The sequence below is a fragment of the Panthera tigris genome, chromosome D2 (genome assembly GCF_018350195.1).
Source record: "Panthera tigris isolate Pti1 chromosome D2, P.tigris_Pti1_mat1.1, whole genome shotgun sequence".
Lineage (NCBI taxonomy): Eukaryota > Metazoa > Chordata > Mammalia > Carnivora > Felidae > Panthera > Panthera tigris.
The window spans coordinates 77,868,128-77,893,012 of record NC_056670.1 but is presented as its reverse complement, the minus strand read 5'-3'; the positions used below and the strand labels follow the sequence as shown (position 1 = coordinate 77,893,012).

Here is a 24,885-nt window from a genome sequence, read left to right as displayed (position 1 = left end):
CTCTCAAAAATAAGTAAACAACAACAACAAAAATTTGTTTAAGTATAAATGGGATTAATCTTCAGCATTGGCTCTGAGGCCAGCTGCTGGGGAGAAGCTTCCATCCTTTGCCTAAACTCTTGTGAAAAGTACATTTAGGGGGCGCCCCAGTGGCTCAGTTGGTTAACCGTCCGACTCCTGTTTCGGCTCAGGTCATTATCTCATGGTTCATGGGTTCCAGCCCCACGTCAGGCTCTGCACTGCCAGTGCGGAGCCTGCTGGGGATTCTCTCTCTCCTCTCTCTCTGCCCCTCCCCCACTCGCTTGCACGCACACTCTCTCCCTCAAAATAAATAAATAAACTTAAAAAAAATAAAAATACTTATTTAAAAAATAAGTACATTTAGTCACAGTCTCACCTAAGAACATCATCCCAGTTTTACAAAATACTCTCCTATGCACACTCAACATTGTGACACTTTTCTTGCACATCGATAATTCCGTGCAAAGGCTTATTTCACACCAGTCTTTCCCTGGAAATTCTAAGACACCCACCTTGACGTTTTCAAACGTTAATGGGCAGGTGGAAGAAGCTCTCAACCCCATTTTGTTTTCTGCTTTCCCTACGTGAAGGCCTTCAGTATCGCGATCTACTAAGAAGCAGGTAATTCCTTTATACCCCTAAAAAGAAGATTTAAAATGCAAATAAAAAATGTTATTGCCACACTCGAACTGGGAAGATCCCTTGTTTCCAACAGTTGAAAGTTACCAGAAAATTAAAACTGAACTTCAGCATTAAATAGTAATGGGCTCAGGGGCAGCTGGGTGGCTCAGCTGGTTATGCATCTGACTCTTGGTTTTGGCTCAGGTCATGATCTCATGGTTCGTGGGATCGAGCCCCCCGTTGGCCTGACTGCACAGAGCCTGCTTGGGATTGTCTCTTTCCCTCTCTCTCTGCCCTTCCTCCACTTGTGTTCTCTCTCTCTCTCTCTTTCTGGCTCTCTCTCTCAAAATAAATTATCATTAAAAATTTTTTTTAAAATATCAATGGACTCAGAATTACAACATGTGCATTAGGACACAAGAAGTTCTGGAAAGCACTAGGTTCAGAGTTAAGAAGGCTACAGGTTCTTTGACTTTTTCAAAAGCCATTATGGCTAGTAAAATTAAGATATGCTAAGGTATTGTGTGATCATGAGAATTTCCATGTTTTAAATTTAATTTTATTAAATACTTTAAAGTTTCAAAATTTAATTCGATTACGTGTTAGGTCAGAGAAAGGACAAAAGATAAAATGTATTGACTTTTTTGCCCTGTATCTATTTTCTAACTACACAAAATATTCTTAAAAAAAAAATGTACTAAGTCAGTACTTACATTCATCATTAAATAGAAACTCTGGAATCCTACAGAATGGAAGATTAGCTTCCTATATAACACACTAGGTGGCAATTAATAAATAGTCCTCCATGTAAGTAATAATCACATCAACCGTATTTATTCACGAAGATCAGTAAATAAGAGGATGAAAAGAAATCAATTATCCTAACATTTTAGTCCTGAGGAGAAGGAAGGATTTCAGACCAAGTTGTAAAAAGGAAATGCACGCAGGCAAGAGATAGAAAGAGAAAACGTGGGGCGGCGGAGGGAAGCAATTTTGCTTCCAAACTTACAAGGTCAGAATTTATGTTTGCCATCACCAGGAAGAGCCCCGCATACTCAGCATTGGTGATCCACATCTTTGACCCATTGATGACATAATAATTTCCCTTTTTATCAGCTCTGGTCTTCAAAGCAAATGCATCGCTACCTGCTCCAGCCTCTGAAAGGCAAAAACTTCCTATCTACATATGCAAGCAAAAAAAATTCCAAGTTAATAACTGTATATGTATTCAGTATAACAAATACTTATGGTAAAGTAAACATTTGTCAGTGAAAGCTTTAGCCACTTTTAAAAGCCTGTACTTATCAAAATAATAATGGTATCTTCACGTTATTATTTTCTAAAATACACCCTACTGGGGTGCCTAGGTGGTTCAGTCAGTTGAGCGCTGGGACTCCAGCTCAGGTCATCATCTCATGGCTCCGGGTTTGAGCCCTGTGTCGGGCTCTGTGCTGACAGCTCAGAGCCTGGAGCCTGCTTCGGATTCTGTGTCTCCCTCACTCTGCCCCTCCCCCACTCATGCTCTGTCCCTCTCTCTCTCAGAAGTAAATGAACACTAAAAAAAATTTTTTTAAACATAAAATATGCCCTACTATTTGTCGAAGACAGATTTAAAGACTTAAGCACACATATTCAATGTTAAATTGAATGAAATTGGTTCTAATAACTGCAGTTTTCTAGACATCTCACCATAAATGAAACTACCAACAAAGGTATTACGAAAATATAATTGGGGCCAAAAAAAAAATTTTTTTTTTCTGTGATGATTATTCTCTGAATTGCTGAGCAGAAATGAGAGGTAGAATAGATTTTTCTAATAGCATTAATTTATGGAGCACTGCTTGACTGACGAATGGTGCCGCGCTGTGGTCTTGGATAGGAGTCAACATTGCAGCTGAAGATGTCCTAAGTTTGGAAGAGATCAGATTCATTTCAACAACTATCAACTCACTTTCTCTGTCGCAAGCTTGGTCAAATAGGTAGCTTTTTGTTCTTCTGTTCCATGTTTTCTAATCAGATTGTTAATGACGGTGTTCTGGAGGTCACACAACAAAGCCACAGATGCATCAACTTTGGCTAATTCCTCTATCGCTAGGATAGAGGAAAAAAAGGAAGCTCCTGTTCCTCCATATTTTGTTTCAATTTCAATACCCATCAACTAAAGGAAGAACAAAGAGACAGATTAAGAAAGTTAGTTTCTATATGGGAAAGTTTCTTGCAAGAACAAATTCAAAACCAAAGTTTAACTATGTAAGTTCCTAATTTTAAAATCGCATATTTCATTTTACTTTGGTATGGCTACTTCACTACGTTGTAAGTTACAAAAACTATAAGACTATATGTAACTATATAAATTTGAAAAGGATGTAGTTATACACTAGAACTATCATTTGCTTCCTTATGGAATCTAAAACACAAAAATTGGTGAAATGCTCTGAAGGATAACGGAATGGAATAATGACAAAGTCTCGCACACTAAGGAGACGGAGGAAGGCAGTGGGTCACGATCTCTTCTGGTCAGCCGCCTCCACCTTGACTCATTCGGCCAAGATAATGACTGAATGACCATTCCTCCTGGGGGCACTGTGGCAAGTCCGGACGGTTAGTGGACATCTGGTGGTCTCTTCCTGAACCACAACAGACAAGGCAGAGGAGCCTGGTAAACACGACCAGATTCTGGCCAAGGCTTTCCAGTGCCCGTCTGACTGTTCAGCTGCTACTCCTGAGTCTGGAACATGAAATGTCCCCAGTCCCCTACTTCTAAGTATTCTCTTTCAGAAAGAGAATGTGTGTACGTGTAAATCAAGACCCAGAGCTGTTCACAGGTAAAAGGATAATACTGCTCCTTTCCATTCTGCGCAGACACTTCTGGAATGCTGCAGCACGGTGCAGTCTGGGTTCCGGCTGCTATGTTTAAGCTCATGGGAAGCTTAGCGGATGGGCAGGGAGAAGCACAAAGGCGGGAGACTGAGACGGTGAGAACTACAAATGATGTTCTACCAGGGAAAACTGAAGGATTCGGGCGTGCCTGAAGTCTGAGGAGGGCGTGATAACTCATCTGACTGTAATACCTTAGAGCTGTCAGAGACACTGCTTCTCCAAAAAAGTCACCGATTTTCCCTACTGTAAAGTATTTCCCTACAAGTACCGGAAATACCGTACTTGTCAGCTATTAAGGCCGGTGACCACAGCACGGGGACGAGAGGAGGCTGAGAAGAGCCGGTGCAGGATGTGTGCAGTCAAGCAGAGCCTCCAGGTGGCGCTCCACCTAAGGAAGAGCAGGCCGTGGGGCCGCAGCGAACCCAGCCAGCGAAAACTCTCTGGTGGGGGGAGTGGAGTCCAAACTGTAGAGCAAACACTAAGACTCCTCAGAGCAGCCTAGAGGTTCTGCAGACAGTGGAGACGAAGCCTGCCCAAAAAACTGGATTCACGGATGCTATCTGACCCACCGGGACTCCACAGAAGATTCCATTTTCCCAGACGTTTCACTGCTTTAAAGAAAGGTGGAAAAATCACTATGTATGGTATTAAAAAGCTGGTCTCTTGGGGCGCCTGGGTGGCTCAGTCGGTTGGGCGGACGACTTCGGCTCGGGTCATGATCTCGCGGTCCGTGAGTTCGAGCCCCGCGTCGGGCTCTGTGCTGACAGCTCGGAGCCTGGAGCCTGTTTCGGATTCTGTGTCTCCCTCTCTCTGACCCTCCCCCGTTCATGCTCTGTCTCTCTCTGTCTCAAAAATAAATAAACGTTAAAACAAACAAACAAACAAACAAACAAACTGGTCTCTTTAAAACCGGGAAGAAGCAAAACGATTTAGGTTTGGCGAGAAAGGCTATTTTTCAAACAGGATTAACAAACCAGATTTTAGCCAAGGGCTCTGAATAGGAGCTACTAGTTCTGGGATATCCCTAGTATTCAAAATGAAAAATGAATGATTGCTTCACGCCTACGGAGAGGGAGAGATGACGAGTGAGTGCAGTGATTCTGAAAATGTTCTCCTTGGAGCCCCCATGCTGATAAACCCACAGCCTAAACAATTCTACCTTTTTTTTTTTTTCAAGTTTATTTATTTTTGAGACAGAGAGAGACAGAGCATGAACGGGGGAGGGGCAGAGAGCGAGGGAGAAACCGGAAGCAGGCTCCAGGCTCTGAGCTGTCAGCACAGAGCCCGACACAGGGCTTGAACTCACAAACTGCGAGATCATGACCTGAGCTGAAGTCGGACGCTCAACTGACTGAGCCACCCAGGCACCCCAAAACAATTCTACTTTTATCTGCTCTGTATCCTGGGCTTCCATCAAAGGACTATGTGACTTGAAATCTGGAAATCGGTTTCCCTAGTTAATGTGGAATTCAGATGTCACCTGAACTTCTAAGTTTACCATGTACAGAGGGACTCAGGTAGAATATACACTTGACTATGAAGTTTCACTAACTAAAGTTGGCTTCTTAATCTTGGGCATTACCGAGCTGGATGATTCTTTGTCACGCAGCTGTCCTGCACACAGTACAATGTTTAGCAGCATCCCTGGCCTCTATCCCACCAGTTGTCAGTGGCACCCCTAGCTGTGGCAACCAAAAACGTCTCCAGACACTGCCAAATATCTCTTGAGGGACAAAACGGCCTCTAGTTGAGTACCACAGGTCCAAAGAAATCACTCTCACTTGCTTCTAAGCCCTTTACTTAAGAAGTACAGGATTTCCAATTTCAAATGTTAAATCAATTAAAAGAAAATCTTTAACTAGGACCTCAATCTAAAAGAGAACATACAGGGGCGCCTAGATGGCTCAGTCGGTTAAGCATCCGACTCTGGATTTCGGCTCAGGTCACGATTATGTCACGGTCATGAGATCGGGCCCCGAGTCGGGCTCTCTGTGTGCTGACAGTGTGCAGCCTGCTTGGGATTCTCTCTCTCCCTCTCTCTCCTCTCCTTCTCCAATCATGCTCTCTAATAAATAAACATTTAAAAATAAATGGATGAATGAATGAGAACACAGATAATTCTGACTAGGAAATGAAGACTTCGTTATGCCATCATTAAAGTCCCTAAATTTAAAAGCATGCCTACATTTGAATGCCGGAAAGTACAGTATTTTTAAAGTTTGAAATGGGAAGAATTACAAAGTATATACCCCTTGCTGAAATAATCCTTGTATTACTGATTCCTCCATTTTTGAATTTTCATCCATCGTTGAAACCAGAGGAGCAATCTGTTCCTGGGCAAATTTTTTAACTGTAGGGGAAAAAAACCAATACTGATAACGTCTTTTTTCTATTTAATATAGCAGGTTTTACTGTTTTCAAAAAAATGTTTTAAATTCATGGGAAAAAAATTGCATTCACGAACTGAGGTGCACACATCCCCCAGGCACATCACGGAATTTCACACCAGGAACCCAACTGGTGAGCAGAGGGGTCTGGAGGTGAAAGTGAGCCGTCTACTCACCTGTGTTCTTAATCATCATCTCCTCCTCTGTAAACATCTGCAGGGCGGTGCAGGATGGCCCATGATCCGTTACACCGAGCAGAGCTGCTGACTGGGAAGATTTCAGGACACGGGGAGGAGTTTTCCAAGAAGACAGGCAAGTTGGGACATGTCTTCTTAGCTGTAGGAACGGTCCCCCCCGTTGAACAGGGAACACACACACACAAGGTAAAGAAAAGTATCTGAACATCAGTTTCTTCGGGAATAACTTTATAACCCACTCTCCTCTCTTGCGTCACCAAAGAAGGGGAACGTGAGCTGGCGCATTTTAAAATTCACAGTCTTGGGACCCAAAACCCAAGTTGGTTTAACATGTGTGTCCTTGGGGCGCCGGGGTGGCTCAGTCGGTTAAGCGGCCGACTTCGGCCCAGGTCATGATCTCGCGGTCCGTGAGTTCGAGCCCCGCGTCGGGCTCTGTGCTGACAGCTCAGAGCCTGGAGCCTGTTTCGGATTCTGTGTCTCCCTCTCTCTGACCCTCCCCCATTCATGCTTTGTCTCTCTCTCTCTCAAAAATAAATAAACGTTAAAAAAAAATTTTTTTTAACATGTGTGTCCTTTACCAGTGATGAGCTCTTCTAACTAAACCAATTTCCCGGATGATTACCTTTTACCTTCAAGGAAACAGAACTTTCTAGGTGGAACTCATTCTTAAAATGTTGCATTCCATGGGCTTCTTTGAAGGGGAAACCTGAATATAAAAGCACTACTGGGTGACCAGCGCAAAGAGCATTCTCAAGCGGGGTGGGTTGCACAGGGCAACTGAGCAGGGGTGGGGGAGGAGAGTCCCCTGCGCTGCTGGCTGCAGAAGCCAGCCTCTTTTGATTCCTGAGGCTACTTTTGTTTTGTCAGCTTCTCATTAGTAAGAGACAATGTGGCATAAGGGTTAAGAAAATGGGCTCTATAGTCTGCAAGGACTGGACTAGTTTCAAACCTAGCATCTGGTATTTACCAACTATGTGGTCTTGGGCAAGTGATTTCAGCCTCAGTTAAAACCTCTGAGGCTGTTTCCTTCCCTGCAAAATGTAGATAATAATCCCTTGAGTTTTGTGAGGATTCATGAGACAATCTGCATGAAGGGTTTAGCATAGCACCTGCCATATAGTAAGAGCTCAATAAACAGTGATGACTATTTCTACTCGGGCCCCTAAGAACACAGCAGTGGGGGTCCTACCAGAGGTAGCTGTGGCAGTAGTAACAGAGTTAACCCGCAAGGCTGGCTTTTCTTGCCATTCATGTATCTCCCTGCCGCAGTGGCCCAAATCCTTCAAACGTGCCAATTCTGCTTAAACAATGGATTTGCTCCAATTTTGTACAAAAAAGAAGTCATCGAATTTTAAATACTTGCCATACCTTTCCAATTTTATTTTGTAGAATTCTATTGCAAGGGAAACAGATAAGGTATCAGTCTTTTCCTGAACGTAAAAACATGCTAAGTGAAAGAAGCCAGCCACAAAAGATCACAGATCGTATGATTCTATCTACATGAAATTTCCAGAAAAGGCAAATCCACAGAGACAGAAAGTAGAGCAGTGGCTGCCTAGGGCTGGGGGGGTGAGAAGGAGCAGTGGTTACAAAGGGCACAATGATGGGCTCCTGGCTGGTTTACCTGGTAGAGCGCGTGACTCTTTATCTCAGGGTCGTGAGTTCAAGCCCCACACTGGGTGTAGAGCCTACTTAAAAACCAAAACAAGAAAGGGCACAATGATCTTTTGGGGGGTGATGGAAATGTTCTAAATTGGATTGTGGTGATGATTCTGTAACTGTCAATTTACTGATAATCATTGCGTTGTACACGTTATTTTTCCTATTTTTTTAAAGTTTATTATTTTTTAGTAATCTCTATACCCAACGTGGGGTTCGAACCCGTGACCTCAAGATCCAGCTTCAGATGCTCTTCCAACTGTGCCAGCCAGGCACCCCGTTGCTCTACACACTTTAAAGGAGTGAATGTCATGGTATGTAAGTTATACTTCAATTAAGCTGCTTTAAAAAAAGAATTAGTTGGGGCGCCTGGGTGGCTCAGTCGGTTAAGCGTCCGACTTCGGCTCAGGTCACGATCTCGCGGTCCGTGAGTTCGAGCCCCGCGTCGGGCTCTGGGCTGATGGCTCAGAGCCTGGAGCCTGCTTCCGATTCTGTGTCTCCCTCTCTCTCTGCCCCTCCCCCGTTCGTGCTCTGTCTCTCTCTGTCTCAAAAATAAATAAACGTTAAAAAAAAATAAATAAAAAAATAAAAAATAAAAAAAGAATTCGTGTGTTCCTTTTACTCAACGAGATTTAAAAATGAACTTTCTGAGCACCTGCCAATTGCCTGAGAGTGTAGGGCATAAGGGAGAACATGATATGGCTCATGGAACAGGCCAAAAAAAAAAAAAAAAAAAAAAAAGTCAAGTTTTGCAGGATTAAAAAGAAGGTAGTAAAAAACGGGAGTGAGTGAGAGAGAAAAGGAGCAAGTCACTGTGTTTGAAACCACCGTTAATCTTTCCCACCTACGGGTCAATCTTTGCAATTATGTGCCCAGGTACAGATGTGCTCCGCTCTAGAGTCAGGGGGGAAACACACGTTGGCCACATGGAAGAAAAATGTGGTTCAGTTTTGTAGTTCATTTGTTTCGTTTTCAGAATCAGGAGGCAGATAGTTTAGGGCGAAGTTGCGCAATCAGGAGGCAGATAGTTTAGGGCGAAGTTGCGCAATCAGGAGGCAGATAGTTTAGGGCGAAGTTGGGCGGAACGTTTTCTTCCTGTTAAAAGACACAGTTGGGAGAGGAAAACTTTGGACTAGAAAGAAGGAAGGGGGATACATGAGGTGGTGTCTTCTTCCTGATGACACAGGTGAAGAATCACAGGTAAGGAGGGGGGGTTGAGAAAGGGAGGTGCACAGGGGCTTGAGGAGGGCAGCAGAGAGCTAAGTAGGAGCAGGAGAGAGCGTGATCGGTGACAGCAGGCACCAGGGACGGGCTGGGAGAAGGAATGGAATTATGGAGGTGGAAGGGTATGTTTTGCTCAGTGGTTGGGCGGGCGGGGGGGGGGGGGGCGAGTCCTGTAATGGGACCGTCCAGAGATGTTGGAATGAATGAATGAGCTGACTAATCTCCTCCACAAAATGATCATGAAACTCGCCCGTTACATTTTAAAACCCCAACATATTGCCCACCTCTCTTCTTTCTGGAAGAGATTATTTACTTCACCAGACCCCCTACAGAGTTCTTTGTGTCTCTGAGTCAATGTATCACCTTTGTACTGGAGTTGAACAGAAAGCCCACCACTGAGAAACTTAAGAAGCCAGCAGGTATGACAATAATACCCATTTTTTTCCTGCTGACATAACCGTGACCCGCTTTAGTCTCAAAATTGCTACCGACAAAGTGTTCGACACATAGCAATTATTTTAGCTTCACAAGACAACAGAGGCAAAGGTCCTTTACAAAGTAGGCATACAAACGTAGGAAGATGCGATAATAAAATAGAGTGGCTGTGTGCTAAGGGATTGGAATCCCTTAGGAACCAAAGCATTGAACGTTATTACCTCTCCTTTTTGGCAGAGAAAAAAAAAAAAGTTCCTTTTAATATGACAGTCTTTAATAAAGGAAACATTTCCTGGCCTCGCCTTTAAACTGCACAGCCCAAGGTTTCGATGATGATTTTCGACTGTCCCCTGCCCTTCAGTGTTGACCTCAGCCTGTGCGGCTTTGGTGTCCACTCCATCAAAATGATTTTCCACAGTTATAACCCATTGTACCACATCATCACATTTTTTTGTACAGGGCAGCAATTGCTCCTTGAATGGAATAATAGTTATTTATGCCTTGCCAAATACTTTCCGTAACGTGAGTCTGATCTGTTTCCTACTCGGCTGACCAGAGTTCTGTTGCCCTTAGAAGTACTGATGATCAGACCTGGGGTCTGTAGACTCCTGTGGACGGAACAATAAAGTCCATGAACTTGCATGGGGGAAATTATATCTTTATCTCACTAACCTCTAATGGAAATAAAGCATTTCCTTCAGTTATGAAACGGAGGCAACAAGTTACAAGTTATCTGTGGCTCTGTCATCAAAAGAAATTACAGATATTTTCGTATCAAATAAATTGGTGCAAATATCTTGATGCTCCTTACTACTTCAGAACTACAGAGCTGCTGCCAGATCTTAAGAAATACGTATTACTATATCACAATTAAAAATATCTTTATAACTTTTCTCATAACTGGCTTCCTGTGTCTTGTATATTTTATGTATTTTAAAACATTTTGAGAAAAGGTCTATTAAATTTCACTACACTGCTGTGTACCTTTCATCTATGGCACACAAAAAGGTGAAGAACCCTTGACTGTGGATTGACTGGTAGGTTTTTTTGTTTTTGTTTTTTGCTAAATCCATTACATCTGTTATATATGGAACATATCCATCGTGTTCCAGCATAACGAAATATCGTTCCCAACATTTTTAGAGTGCTTCAGTTCTACGGGCTTTTACAATTCGTGAAAGGTAAAAAGGAGGACACATGAGAGAAGTTTGCGAACCTGCGAAGCCCCGCTTAGGCTCTTCCCGAGGAAGTGTTCCAATGCAACGTGGAGGGCTTTGCACCTTAAATGTCTATATTAAGAGGTTCCCACCAAATGTGCCCCCAGCTCTTTTTCCCGCATGTGTGCAAGAAGACATGCCCTTTCCTACTTGGATTTCATCCCGGAACCACAGAATTCACATTCCAGTTTTCTTTTCTTACTGGTAACTTCTTTCCGACAGTGAGAAACTTGGCTCTCGAGACCTAGGATGATTTACTTGTTTAAACCTAGTACACGTTTACAACAGTTTCAGAACTGCTAACCCAGACCACTGCGAGACACAAATCTATCTGTGCTTGCGCACAGGCCTTTTTGTCTTTGGCAATCGAAACATGGTTTCTGCGGCTTCTTTCTTCCCCGCCCCCTGTGTGGGGTGATGTGACTGTCCTGTAATAATTCTGGGACCAATTCCAACACGTGGGGGTGTTCCCCACACCAATAAGCAATTCTCCCAACCCAGAGACGGTGTCAGGCCCCAGAGGTCAAGGGCTCAAGTCCCACAAGATGGCTCCTGTCCCACTTCATGCAGCAGTTGGCAAGCCCGGGCCATCCCGTGCTTCAGACTCACTGGCTACAGATTGCAGGCTCCTAGTACCTTGGGTTCATTAAGGTTTCTAGAGCAGCTCACAGAACTCAGAGGAACATTGTTCTTACTGGATTACTGATTTATCATCAAAGAACGTAACTCCCGAGCAGCCACACAGAGAGATGCACAGGACGCGGTGTGGGGAAAGAGCACACCTTTCTGTGTTCTCTACTCGGGCACCCATCTCCCAGCACCTCCCTGTGCTCATGGACCGGAAAGCTCTCCGAGCCCTGTCCCAGTGGGTTTGTATGGAAGCTTCATTACGGAGACCAGATTGATTCAATCACTGGCCATTGGCCACTAACTCAACCTCCAGCCCCTCTTCCCTCCCAGGAGCCTGGTGGAGGGGGTGGGGGGTGTGAAACTGAAAGGCCCAACCATCTCATCACGAAAGTGCCTCCCGGGGAACCCAGCCCCCACCCTTTGCTGCAGTCTAGAAGTCATCTCATTGACAGAAACTCAAGTGCCGTGGAAGGGGGTCCAGTATGAGTAACAAGGCACCCATTTCACCTTTAAGGCTCTCAAACTATTTCAGGAATTGCAAACAGGATCCCAATTATTTTCATGAAAGATGCTCTTTGCTCTTTTTGCCTAGGAAATTCCCAGGGTTTGGGGAGCTATGAGCCAGGAACCCTGAAGGAAGACCCGGCATGTGTTTATTATAAACCTCAGTATCACAACTTGTAATATCGTTGGATTCATTTGCCACAGCAACATTCCATCTTCCCCTTATACCCAGTTCAATTTTACTTTATTTTTTATTGGGGGGGGGGTGGAGAAAGAGAGGGCAGAGAGGGAGAATCTTAAGCAGGCAACATGTTCAGCGTGGAGCCCAACAGGGGGCTCGATCCCACGAGCCTGGGAGCATGACCTGAGCTGATATCAAGAGTCGGACATTCAACCGGCTGAGTCTCCCAGGAGCCCGGTTCAATTTTTCTTTTATACATAAGGTAAAATGTACTTAAAAAATTTTTTTCTAACATTTATTCATTTTTGAGAGACAGAGTGTGAGCAGGGGAGGGGCAGAGAGGGAGACCCAGAATCTGAAGCAGGCCCCAGGCTCTGAGCTCGATGTAGGGCTCAAACTCCTAGACCGCGAGATCAGGACCTGAGCCAAAGTTGAACGCTTAACCAACTGAGCCACCCAGGTGCCCCTGGTATAATGTACTTTTTGGAGTATACAGTTCACTGGGTTTGGCCAGACGCACAGAGCTCTGTGCTCACCACTGCCGCTCGTCATACAGTGGTTGCCTCACCCCCAAATTCCTCGTGATGCACCTCTTCTTCCCCACTTCTCGTCATCCACTTCTTCCCCAATCTACTGCACCGCACTTCCCATCACAACTCGAGCCAAGAATGGCTCCAGCGAGCTACCTCTCTGCACTGGCATCCAGGGCACAGAGGACACAGACACACGTGTGGCCTCATCCAAAACTAAATTCATAGTCATCTACCTCCACTTAGGCCCTTTCCCATTCTCTGAAATGATGACATTCTCTCACCACCACCACCCTCCCCCCCGACACGCACAAGCTCTGCCCCTCACCGTCAGCCGACGATCTCACCTTCTACCAGGAAAATTAATGCCAACAAACAGTGAACACCTCAACTTCCTACCACCCAATCCACTCGGGGCCCTGCATGGGCCACCCCTCCTGTCCTTTCTTCCTCTTACAATGTAAATGCTGTCCCTCCTCTTAAGAGAGGCCCGTCCCCCTACCTCTCTCTGGATCCCACCCCTCCCCACCTTCACGGGATCCTTAGCCATCACGTTTGTCTTCTCACATTTTTCCATTTCTCCCTGCTCGAATCCACCTGGAGTACCATCCCCCCTCCCCCCTTCCCCTACACAGCCAGACACCGCCGGAGCACTGCCTGCTTGCCCTTGCCTCCTCAGTGCCCCCACTGCTCACCGGCACCTCTCCCTGGAGGGCCTCCACCAACATCTCTATGCTCTCCAGGCTTCAACTTACTTGCTGTCGGCAGATTCAGTTCAGGTGAGCACACCCTCCTCCTTCCAAATGCTCCCCTCTCATTGTCTTCCCGTTCCTTCTGGTCAGTTTTTCCTCAGTCTCCTGTTTTAGCTTCTCTCTCACTTTGTTGGGGAAGTCGGACAAAGGCTGTCTCCTTAACCAAACATGAGTCAGCTCCTCTGAGTCCATTCCAACTAGGCCCTGACCTTGGGCACTGTCTTTGGTCCGCTGAGTCCAGTTTTAGCAAGAATCCTGCTGGGTCAGGTTAGTGAAAACACCCACCCTCGGTATCTGATCACTACAGCGTGCCTCCAGCAAGAATCCTCGCTGGTGAGTGTGACTCTACCAAGTGTCAGGGAGGGAGCATTTCTTCTAACCTTCATGGTCCTTCTAGCTGGACTAAGAATCAAACTGAGATGGGAAGGATTAACAGGAGAAAGTCCAACTGAATCCACACAGACCTGGAAATTCCAAAGACAGTCAGGCGACGTGATGCTTTTATGAGCTAAGGACGGGGTAGACATCTGAGCATACAGAAGGGACAAGGCCATAAGCAGGAAGGGGAAAGATGTCTGGAGGTCACCCAAGCATGCAGGTGAGTTTCTTAGGTAAAGAGGAATCTCCGTTAATAGCTTTCTTCCTGGTATAAGCAGGCAGGTAAGGGGGGAAGTATAGAGCTTTACCTGAACCTGCCAGGTTTTGGTTGCTTTTAACTCACGCTAACGTTCATGCCAAAGTGGCCTACCTTGGGTGGTCTGCCCCCTTGCCCCCACAAAAGAATCCCACTTGCCTGTAATGTTTCTTAGTGATTTTGCATCTGCTGACTCCCACTCTACTTGTCCTTGCTGTATTTGGAACTGGGCTTGATCTCCCCTCCCTACCGCAAAATCCAACGTAGACCCTTTTTTATTCTGAAATTATTTCTTAATGTTTTTATTTATTGTTGAGAGAGAGACAAAGTCGGAGAGGGGAAGAGAGAGAGGGAGACAGGATCCAAAGCGGGCTCTGTGCTGACAGCAGACAGCCTGAGGCAGGGCCTGAATTCAGGAAACTGTGAGATCATGACCAGAGCTGAAGTCAAATGCTTAACCGACTGAGCCACCCAGGCGCCCCTGCGGTAGTCCCTTCTTGAATAAAGTCTTCTTCATCATCTTTAACAAGGGTCATGAATAATTTTTCTTTAACAAAGTGGGGGGAGGGGTGCGAAGAAACTCTTAAACTCTGTAGGTCGAGTGTAAAAACAGGTATAAGAAATCACTACCGGGGCGCCTGGGTGGCTCAGTCGGTTAAGCGGCCGACTTCGGCTCAGGTCATGATCTCGCGCTCCGTGAGTTCGAGCCCCGCGTCAGGCTCTGTGCTGACAGCTCAGAGCCTGGAGCCTGTTTCAGATTCTGTGTCTCCCTCTCTCTCTGACCCTCCCCTGTTCATGCTCTGTCTCTCCCGGTCTCAAAAATAAATAAAACGTTAAAAAAAAAAAAAAAAAAAGAAATCACTACCGAAGTGACAATAAAGATCAAGACACACATTAAGGCCCAGCAATTCCCTGTTAGCTCATACACATGAGGATAAGCTTGCAAGCAATGCAGTGACAGTTATAAAGGTGAAGAATTAAACATCCAATTATCTGTCAACAAAGGAATGCGTAAGTTGTGGGGTACTGATTCTGAAGTGGAAAAGAATTTGCCATCACAAAATATGCCTCTCTGACCTAAGGATTATCTTGAGCTGGCTATTTTTTTTTTTTTTTTCAATGTGTACTTACGATTGAGAAACAGAGAGAGACAGAGCACGAGCAGGGGAGGGGCAGAGAGAGAGGAAACACAGATTCCGAAGCAGGATCCAGGCTCTGAGCAAGCTGTCAGCACAGAGTCCGAGGCGGGGCTCCAACTCACAGACCACTAGATCACGACCTGAGTCGAAGTCAGACGCCCAACCAGCTGAGCCACCCAGGCACCCCCCTGAGCTGGCTCTTTTTCAGAAATAGCGGACATAAGAGAATGTCTCAAAACTGAGACATTTGGCTACATTAAAAGGGAGATCAAGTGAAAGGGTGTCTTCCTCTTCCTCTCTGTACCAGGAAGAGTAGGATGACTAAATCCCTAGAAACTTATGCAGGGAAAAGGGGAGGGCTTACATCTGCAGAACTGCCCCACTCTTGTTTACTGGTGCTTTTCCTGGCAACCTCCCACAACTGCACTTCCCTCCCTCCAACTTTTGTATTTAGCTGGGAACAGTATTTAAAGTGATGGTGGCTTGGGCCATTTCAGGGTTACTCAGTCTCCCTGGGTGTCTCCCATTTATACAGAAGGTATCCAAGTTATTAAATTTGTTTGTTTCTTTGCTTGTCTTTCCCTGTTAACCTGTCTTTTATTACACAGGGATCTCAGCCAAGAACCTATAAGGGTAGAGTGAAAAATATTTTCTCCTCCTCTATAATTCAATGGGATAGCTTACAGGAGTTAAAATGAACTAGGGAGCTACATATAGCAACAGGGATAAATCTTGGAAATATCATAGTGAGTTAAAAAAGCAATTTGCAAAAAGGATTTGTTTGGGATGATAGCATTTATGTATACTCTAAAAACACACCAAATGATAGTATATATTCTCATGGAAACACACGGATGCAGTAAAAGTTTTAAAAACATGAACAAGAAGCATACACATCAGCGTCAGGATTATGTTCCCTCTGTGGAGAAGGTGGAAATGGCACCGTTTTTGTCAAATGTTTCACTTCTTGAAAAAACAAACGGGTGGCTCAGTCGGTTAACCAGCTAACTTTGGCTCAGGTCATGATCTCACAGTTTGTGAGTTCGAGCCCTGTGTCGGCCCGTCTGCTGTCAGCATAGAGCCTGCTTCAGATCCTCTGTCCTCTCCACCCCCCGCCCCTGCCCCTATACTTCCCCCTCAAAGATAAACATTTATTAAAAAATTTTTTTTAATGTTTATTTTTTGAGAGACATAGAGCGTGAGTGGGGGAGGGGCAGAGAGAGAGGGAGACACAGAATCTGAAGCAGGCTCCAGGCTCCGAGCTGTCACCACAGAGAGGGGCTCGAACTCACAAACTGCGATATCATGACCTGAGCCAAAGAAGGATGCTGAACCGACCGAGCCACCCAGGTGCCCCCAAAATAAACGTTTAAACAGATAAACTAACCTCGTGGGTTGTGGGCATATGGGTGCCAATTATATTATTTCCTGCACTTTCTTGTGTATTAGAAATATTTACTGATGAAATGTTAATGTTACGACTTTTTAAAGTATGTGATGTGTAATCCATGTATGCTCTGGATTTTCGAAATAGGCTTGCCTTTAAAATGCTAGGTTCGGTTTTAGATAAATCATACTGCAGAACAACTTTATGACTTTCTTAGGAACCTGTCAAATATAGTTGCACGTAATTTAACTAAAGAAACTGGTCAATTCTGGGAACATTCACCAACTCCACTAGGGTCGAGTTGCCCCTGAAATAGCAAAAAAAAGAGAGAGCCATACCAATGAAGACTGATTCAACGGGCTCAAGATGAAACTTGGGCTTCTGTATTTCTAGAAAGCTCCCCCAGATGATTCTCATGTGTAGCCTGGGCTGGAATCTGGTTTAACACACATGACTTGGAAAGTAAAAAGTCAACTCCTCTTAATGCAACCTTTCAAAAGCCTAACCACTCACTTGTCTATGGTAATGATCCACGAATGTGCATCCCTGCTCTCCCTGCCACGTCCGCCCCCAATGTGTTTGGCTTTAAACATTTTTTTGTGTTGAACAATAACAAGGTTCAAAAAAGCTTTTGAACGATGCCCCATCCTCATCCAGCACACTTCTTGACCTCCCCCACAGGTCACTGCACCAGGGTCTGTGCTGACAGCTCAGAGCCTGGAGCCTGCTTTGGATTCTGTGTCTCCCTCTCTCTCTGCCCCTCCCCTACTCATGCTCCGTCTTTCTCCCTCTCAAAACAAACAAACCAACGATCATTAAAAAAAAAAAAAAAAAAAAGTGGCATGCTCTAGTGACTGAGCCAGCCAGGTACCCACTAAGTCCTTTTTGACATACAAGTCCATTAAAATCATGTAGTAATTCTACAGCTAAATAAGTAGGGTGCTCACCCTCGGTAAGCAGATTTTGATGGTAACTTTCTTGTCCTTTTTGCGTTAAAAAAAATTTTAACCAAGTAAGTTTAAAGATCTAACTGGCTTTATTCAATGATTCATGAATTAGGCAGCATCCCATCTAGCAAGAGGGAGTGCCACTGGGATAAATAAAAGAAAGGCTTTTAAAAGCAGAGAAAGCATTTAAAAAGAAAAGAAAGTAATTTATTAACAAGGAATGCACTGTTTAGGCAAGGTTGCCCTCCCTCCTAAGGGGAGCTGAAAGGGTCTATCAGTAAATTTCCTAGTTGGACCAAGAAATTCCAAGTTGACCTGTTAAAGGCTACATTCCTGGTTGGCTGGCGGGGGTGGGGGGGGTGGGGTGGGGGGGTGTTGAAAACTACAGTTAAGTTAGGTATTAAGTCTTGGCTTACTGCTGTGCGGCCCTTAACCTAAGCGACATCATTTTTAGCCTCTGGTTTTCTAACAGCATTGACTCAACTTTACAGATCAAGAAAGGGTAAAATAAGATTATTTTATGATATAATTAAATATGTGTAATATTAAAAGAAGGATCTTTGAACTGTCAACAAACCAGAATATCCCACTCTCCGATTCTGCTGGGAACTAAAAAGTATTTTAAAAGTAAATCAGCACAGCGAGATATAATCAGAATGGTTAAAATAAAAACCGTAACAACAATACCAACTGATGGTAAGTGTTAGGGTCAGGCGTAAGGCAGGGTAAAGATAGGAGTCAGAGGCTAAAAAATTTTAGCAGTCAAAGGCTTTATTTGGGAACTAAGGCAAGGTTCCGTGACGGAGAGGGAGAGAGAGGCAGGGAGGGAGAGAGGGGGGGGAGAGAGAAGGAGGGAGGGAGGGAGGGGGGGGGAGAGTGAGAGAGAGAGAGAGAGAGAGAGAGAGAGAGAGAGAGAGAGAGAGAGAGAGAGAGGAGTCAGGGAAGTCGCGCCCAGGTGTGGTGGGGTGGGGTTTTTAAGCTGCAGTGGTTCCGGGTTTAGGTCTGGGTGGGCCTTTTTCATGTCAGGTCGTGCTGTCGCTCGGTGATTGGTTGACCGCTCGGTGATTGGTTGACCTCCAATTCGTTCTGGCACACTACTAGGGGCTTTTCGTTGGGTTGCACTGGCAAGATGGCCGTCCCCTCTACTGTGGTTCCAAGGATATCCTAACAGAAAGGATGAGGATAAACTGGATGTCCATACACTGCTGTTAGGAACGTGAAATGACACAGCCACTCTGGAAACCTGTTCAGCAAGTTTTTTGCGATCATGCAATTACCACAACTGTGTTCTTTGCTATTTACTTAAGAAATGAACATTTAAGGGGGCACCTGGGTGGGCTCCTGGACTTTGGCCCAGGTCATGATCTCGCGGTTTGTGAGTTCAAGCCCCGTGTCGGGCTCTGTGCTGACGGCTTGGAGCCTGGAGCCTGGAGCCTGCTTTGAATTCTGGTGTCTCCCTCTCTCTCTGCCCCTCCCCTGCTCATACTCTGTCTCTCAAAAATAAATAAATGTTTAAAAAAAATTTTTTTTTAAAGAAATGAACATTTAAGTTCAAACAAAAACCTGCACACCAATGTATACAGCAGCTTTATTCAAAATAGTCAACTGGAAACAACCACACTGTCTTCCATTGGATGATTGGTTAAGTACCCAATGGTATATCGCTCAAGGCGTGGGGACCCACTTGGAACCCCAGAGCTGGCAGAAAGATTGTTTTAATCTGAAGACATCTGAGATTCAACAAATATAGGAAAAAGTCTTCTCGGAGGTTCCCTGATCTGGCTCAAAGCAGTAACTTTGGGGAAAGGAGGGTGCCAGAAATCCTCTCTTGGGGGAGTTTTATGGAAAGACCACCAATACTTGTGGAGACAAATATTATCACCAACTTTCTTATCTCTTGTCTGTTCTCCTAAAAACTCATCTGTCTTTCCTAAAAGAACCCTATTTGTTTTTCTCTTAGGATCAGTTTCTGCCCCTTTCCTTTTCCCTAAGATACGAAACCTTTAACCTTTGAAAGAGCCAGCTAGTTCTTCTGTTGGCTCCCCTACTCATATGAAATAAACCTTTTCCTTGAGTTAATGTCTTCTGTCAGTTTAATTTCCAGACTCCAGCTACAGAACCCAAGAGGGCAGAGGAAAAGTTTTTCAGTCCGGAAAAATGGAATATCGCTCAGCAATAAAAGAAGCAAGCTCTCCACGTCGGCAACAGCTTGGCAATAACCTGTTCGAATCTCAGGACTATTACGCTGAATGCAAAAAGCCAATCCCAAAGGTTATAAATCGATGATTTCATTTATCTAACATTCTTGAAATGATACACGTATACAGATGGAAAACCGAACCACTAAGTTACAGGGCCTTAAGGGATGTCCTGTGGTTAAACAAAGGTAACACAAAGGATCTTTGTGAAGTTGGAAGTGTCCCGTAGCTTGGCTGTGGTTGTGGATCCCCAAACATACGCGTGATTAAAACTGCGCAGGACAAAATATATAAATTACATGTGAAACTGGAGATAGCTGAGTAAGTGTGATGGATTGTCTCAATGTTAACATCTTGGTTGTGATACTATACTGTAGTTTTTATAAGGTGTTACCACTAGGACAAATTGGATCAAGAGTATGCAGGGAGGGGGTGCCTGGGGGCTCAGTCAGTTACTGTCTGACTCTTGATTTCAGCTCAGGTCGTGATCTCAAGGTTGTAAGATCGAGCCCTACATCGGGCTCTGCGATGGGCCATGGAGCCTGCTTAAGATTCTCTCTCTCTCTCTCTCTCTCTCTCTCTCTCTCTCTCTCTCTGCCCCTCCTCCCCTTGCACACACTCTAAAAAAAAAAAAAAAAAAAAAAAGGAGTATGTAGGATCTCTTTGTGTTACTTCTAACAACTGCATGAGAACCTACAATTATCTACTGAAAATAACATTTTAAAAAATTCTAGTGCCGTCCCCCCCCAATTAAATTAAGCAAATTACTTTAAAATTAGAGAAACCAAATGTTATAGCTTTACCATGACAGAAATTCACATGGCTTATGAAGATGATGTCAACAATCTAGAAGAATTTAACGAATAGACATTTGAATATTGAACCTCTTATCATTTGTACCTGTTTCTAAAACATGTAAATTTAAGAAGTTTTCCAGCAGGAAGTAGGAGTGAAGAGGGGCAGGTCCTCCGTGCCAAGGTCTCGTATAATAAATATGAGCTCAAGGTTAAATGCCAAGGTGTGTAATTATGCTCACTGCTTGTTAATTAACCTAATCAAAACAAGAACGGTGATTTTTGGGATGTTTTGATGCTCCTTGGGGTAGAAGGAGCAACATGGTATATAAATAGTTCTGCAGGTTTATGGGACAATAGTTAACACAGAGAGGGCCCTATTATGTAATCAGCTGGCCACATTTTTCTCAGGCTCTGTTGTAGGCGGAGGGAGAATCCTTCCAAGACAGCTAGTTTCCTTTACAGCAAAATGTGAGAAGACGCGGAGATAAGAGGCTTTGCTTATTAATGCCACTGTGTCAGTAATGGTTATAAAAAAATTCTTCAGTACAGCAGATGACGCAATGTTTCTTCTCCACTTTGTAACAACTCAAGGACTCCCGTCTTCCTCTACACAGACCTCTTAGAGAATTCCAACTAACTCTAGGATATTTATTTTAAGATGATTTAAGTACTACATATCTCATTTTAGATTTTAAATCGATCCTTTCTTTGCCTTCCTATCCCCGAGCCAAAGCTTCTACACCAGAACCTCTTTAACCTCTGCTTGCTTTCTCCAAAAACAGCAGCTTTGGTTCCAGGTGTTCTCCAGAACTACTAAAAAGGTAACCTTTCCCTTCCATCGGTCTCCGCCTCCTCCAGTATCTAAAGGTTCCTAACAATGCCACCACTTTCTAGAAGAATAGACAGAGACTGTCTCAAGAGAGGGTGAAATAAACCAAGACAGGGCAAAGTGCTGGGAAATCAGCATAAAGGAGACCTGTTCACCTTTACATGGCCTTGGCCAGGCCAACAAGTTCTCTTTCCAAAACGGCCTCTATTTCCAAAGAAATCTTACAGGGTGGGATTATCAATGAACTTAAAAATTTTTAATTGTGCCATTAACTCGGGTCCAACACCTTATCAGGTACTGGGAATTTCCCTCCTTTTCAGGGAAACCAGGTTGGGTAGCAGAAAGAACAGTTAAACCAGAATCAAGAGACCCGACTTCCAGACCAGGAGTTGCACACTTAAAATGCCTGCAGGGGCAGGTGGATAGTAAGAGAAGGGAAGGGAGCCTACGAACCTAAGGCAGTTCTCTAGCCTTAAACAGACCCAGTTCACACGCTGCCTCAACGTGCATTCCAGCATCTCCATAAGCTGGCCCTGAGTTCCATCTCGCCTCTGCTCCCTTTGGGTTGTTTTCTTTACATAGCACGAGCTGTGCTTGTACTTTTGCTCTTACTCTGAATAAAGTGTATTTGTCACAAATCGAGACATTAATTCTCGTCTTGACTTTGTCTGTCTTCCGCATTCACCCCACATGGTCTGTAATGTACTCCAAAGGCTCAGACCTATATCTGATTTTTCTGTTAGTTTCTGCTCCGATTTTTTTGGCTAGTTTCCGGATCCCTTTCCTGATCAGCTTCCAAAATGCTTCCAGTTAGAAGTTCAATTCACACTTTTAAAAGTCTGAAGTCTAAAGCAGAATGAATCCTTTTCGTTTTGTTCAGGTCATCAAACTAAGAGGTGGCAGGCAGGATTCAAACTCCAGTGCTCTGATTCCAAGGCCTGTTTCTAGAAGTCCTAGAAAGTCTAGAAATCCTTTATAGGATTAACTGAACACGGAATCACCTCAAAAATACGTTTTTAAAATGATCCCTTGAAAAACATCAAGTTGCCTAAAATGCTTTGGAACCACAGGTAGACTAGGTCAATTCCCCACAAACCAGGTTGCCCCAACAAAACGGACATGTTAGTTCTAATACACGTGCAGGGATAAGAGAGCCCTTCTGAGAAGGCAGGCATGGCTGAGTGCCCAAGCTGTGACCTGACTGTTGTGTGACAAGAGCACCTTGAATACCGTCCTCCCCCTCCCACCCCCCAGTTCCTCAGCTGTGAAATGAAGCCACTAAGACTTGCTTAATAGGAACAGTATACAGGGTGGTGGATGTAAGATGCTGTCCCTGGTCTATAGAAAATTCTCACTAAAATCTGGCTTTCCATTTGTCTTTGATATCAGGGACCAAAATTAGCCCTAATTTGCAATTCTCTACCCTCCGTACCACTTGCTATGACAGCAATAAAACTAGATTATAGCTATGTACCTCCAAAGCTCAAAACCTTCAAAGGCCCCTCAACAACCTAAAAGATAAACTCCAAAATTCCTTAAAATTCCCCAGGCCCTTTCGTTGCTGTGTCTTCCCCAATTCTCTTTTTCCCCTAAAATCTAAACCCAGCTCCCAGAGAGGCTGTCTCTCCCCTAATGGTCCTGTATACTGCTCCCTCCTCTGAGCCCACAGGCAGACTGTGGACCCGTTGGGATTTGTATGCCACCTACATATCAGATTAGTTGGATATAGTTCTAACTTCCCCACTAAAAGATACACTTCTTAAAGGTCAGTGTTCATGGTCTTTATTGTACCTGGCATACTACCCAATGTCTCACGCATGACAATAAAAGCTGACATTTAATGACAGCTGACTCTATGCCAGGCACTATTTTAAGTGCCTCACATCCCCCTATAGATAGGTACCATCATTCTCCCCATATTACAGATCAAGAAACTAAGATCCACAGAGATTCAATAACCTGTCCAACACTGCTAGGAAGTGACAGAGTCTGTGTTCAAACCCAAGCAATCGGGTTGCAAACCCCACATTCTCAACCACTGTGCTACAGAGTCAACATCCCGTCAATTACATTAGCTGATTAATGCAAAAGAGTTTCAGAAACTAACAAGGACAACCAGTCACAGTAAACCAACAAATCCAAACAAAAGACATCTCTGACATGGCTAAGGAAGAGAAGAAGGTAGTAGAGCACGAAGGTCAAGTGTCCCATCAGACTAGAATCTGAACACCAGCTCTGTCACTTACTTTCTAGCAAGTCACTCTGAGCAAGTCACTTGATCTATTCCGGCATTAGCCTCTGCAGCCAAAAGACTGATGAAACTAGTACTCTGGAAGATAGTTTTAAGAATTAAATGAAATGACGCAAATAGAACACCAAGAAGATGTGCCTGCCACACCCCGTGTGTCTAAAACTGTGTTGGCTCTAACACAAGAGTCAAATTGTGAAATCCTGGGAACTGTCTTTCCTAAACTACTAAACAACAATTATAAAATAGTACTAAATAATACCATAGAGACTTAATTTCTTTGCAACAATACACTAAGACGACTTTAGTAATCTTCTTAACACCTCAAGTCTATAAGACAGTCAAATAAAATTAACTATCTCTAATTACACAAGGAGAGTTCTGCCTCTGGGTATGCCACTGAATTGGCAGTTGAAGAGCCTTTAACTCATTAGAGCAAATGTAAAGGTCTACAGCCAAGCAGAGGTCAAGTCCCTAATGAAGTGTTCTCACAAACAGAAATGTATCCAAGTGTGAGAGGGTTCTGGAAAGCCTACCCTAGGAAAAGCTGAATAATGGAAACATTTAATGTAATGAGAAAAACCCCACACAGTATCTTTTAAAGAATCCACAGTTTGTGTCCGTCCGGAGAGCGGAATTAGGTACAACAGGTGGATATTCCTGGGAGGCAGGTTTCAGCTCAAGTTGAGGAAGCCGGAGGGAAATGGGCTCCCCTGAGCAGTGCTGAGCTCACCCATGGGAGATGCTCTGGCCCTGGTCATGAGATAAGGGGCTGAGGGAATTCTCTAACTGGATGCGAAGTCTGACCAACTCTGAGGTCCCTTCCTAACTCTGGAGCAGGGCTGAGTTAGGAAAGACAGGGTAACGCACCGCTCAGAAAGAGACTATTTTTAACAATCTTTTTGGGGGTGGTGGTGAAATGTAATAATTGGGTAAAGTTGGCCTCGGAGAGGGGGCACCTCTGCAAACTGCCCCTAAGGATCCGAGGCTCAGGCCCAAAGATTTGCAAAGGACATCTGGGAGCCATGGCACTCCGACTCAGCGCAGAATGCTTGCTCCCTCAAAGAAGCTTCTAGAACATCTCCCAGCCCCCTTTTCACCAGCTGCTACTCCCGGCCCTCCTTACAGAAGCGGAGGCTGGCTCGCCCAGAGGCCTGGTGGGAGGTCGGCCCTCGGTGAAGGGTCTGAGACCGACCCGGAGGAGAGAAGGAGGCTAGGACCCGAAACGTGGAGCGGGCTCCCGGGTCCCGTTAGAAGACACCGCCGCCGAGGCCAAGGTCGTCTCAGACCCCCCAGGGCGACCGCCGCCAGCGCACTCACCAGCGCGCTTCCGCGCAGCAGCCGAACCGCGGCTCCCTCCATGGGTGTTGTAGGAGATGAGACTGTGTCAATCCAGCGAAGTCCTTTCTCAGCGCCTCCGGGCCCAGGGCCAGCGCTTAGGGGCGGGGCCTGACGGCCCCGCCCCCAC

General features: G+C 44.7%; 1 protein-coding gene across 5 annotated transcripts in view; it reads right to left on the bottom strand.

Moving 5' to 3' along the window:
* ACADSB (acyl-CoA dehydrogenase short/branched chain) overlaps positions 1 to 24,878 on the bottom strand; it is a 36,793-nt gene extending 11,915 nt beyond the window's left edge. Inside the window, exons 1-6 of one of the 5 annotated variants that reach the window (XM_042960935.1) lie at positions 24,738 to 24,878; positions 6,086 to 6,245; positions 5,772 to 5,872; positions 2,594 to 2,800; positions 1,652 to 1,822; positions 534 to 659 (exon numbers count right to left, since the gene is read on the bottom strand). In XM_042960935.1, coding sequence (XP_042816869.1) covers positions 534 to 659; positions 1,652 to 1,822; positions 2,594 to 2,800; positions 5,772 to 5,872; positions 6,086 to 6,245; positions 24,738 to 24,779 — 807 coding nt within the window. In that variant the 5' untranslated portion in view covers positions 24,780 to 24,878. The other 4 variants (XM_042960936.1, XM_042960937.1, XM_042960939.1 and 1 more) reach the window with 4 other exon arrangements.
* Positions 24,879 to 24,885: the final 7 nt, after the last annotated feature.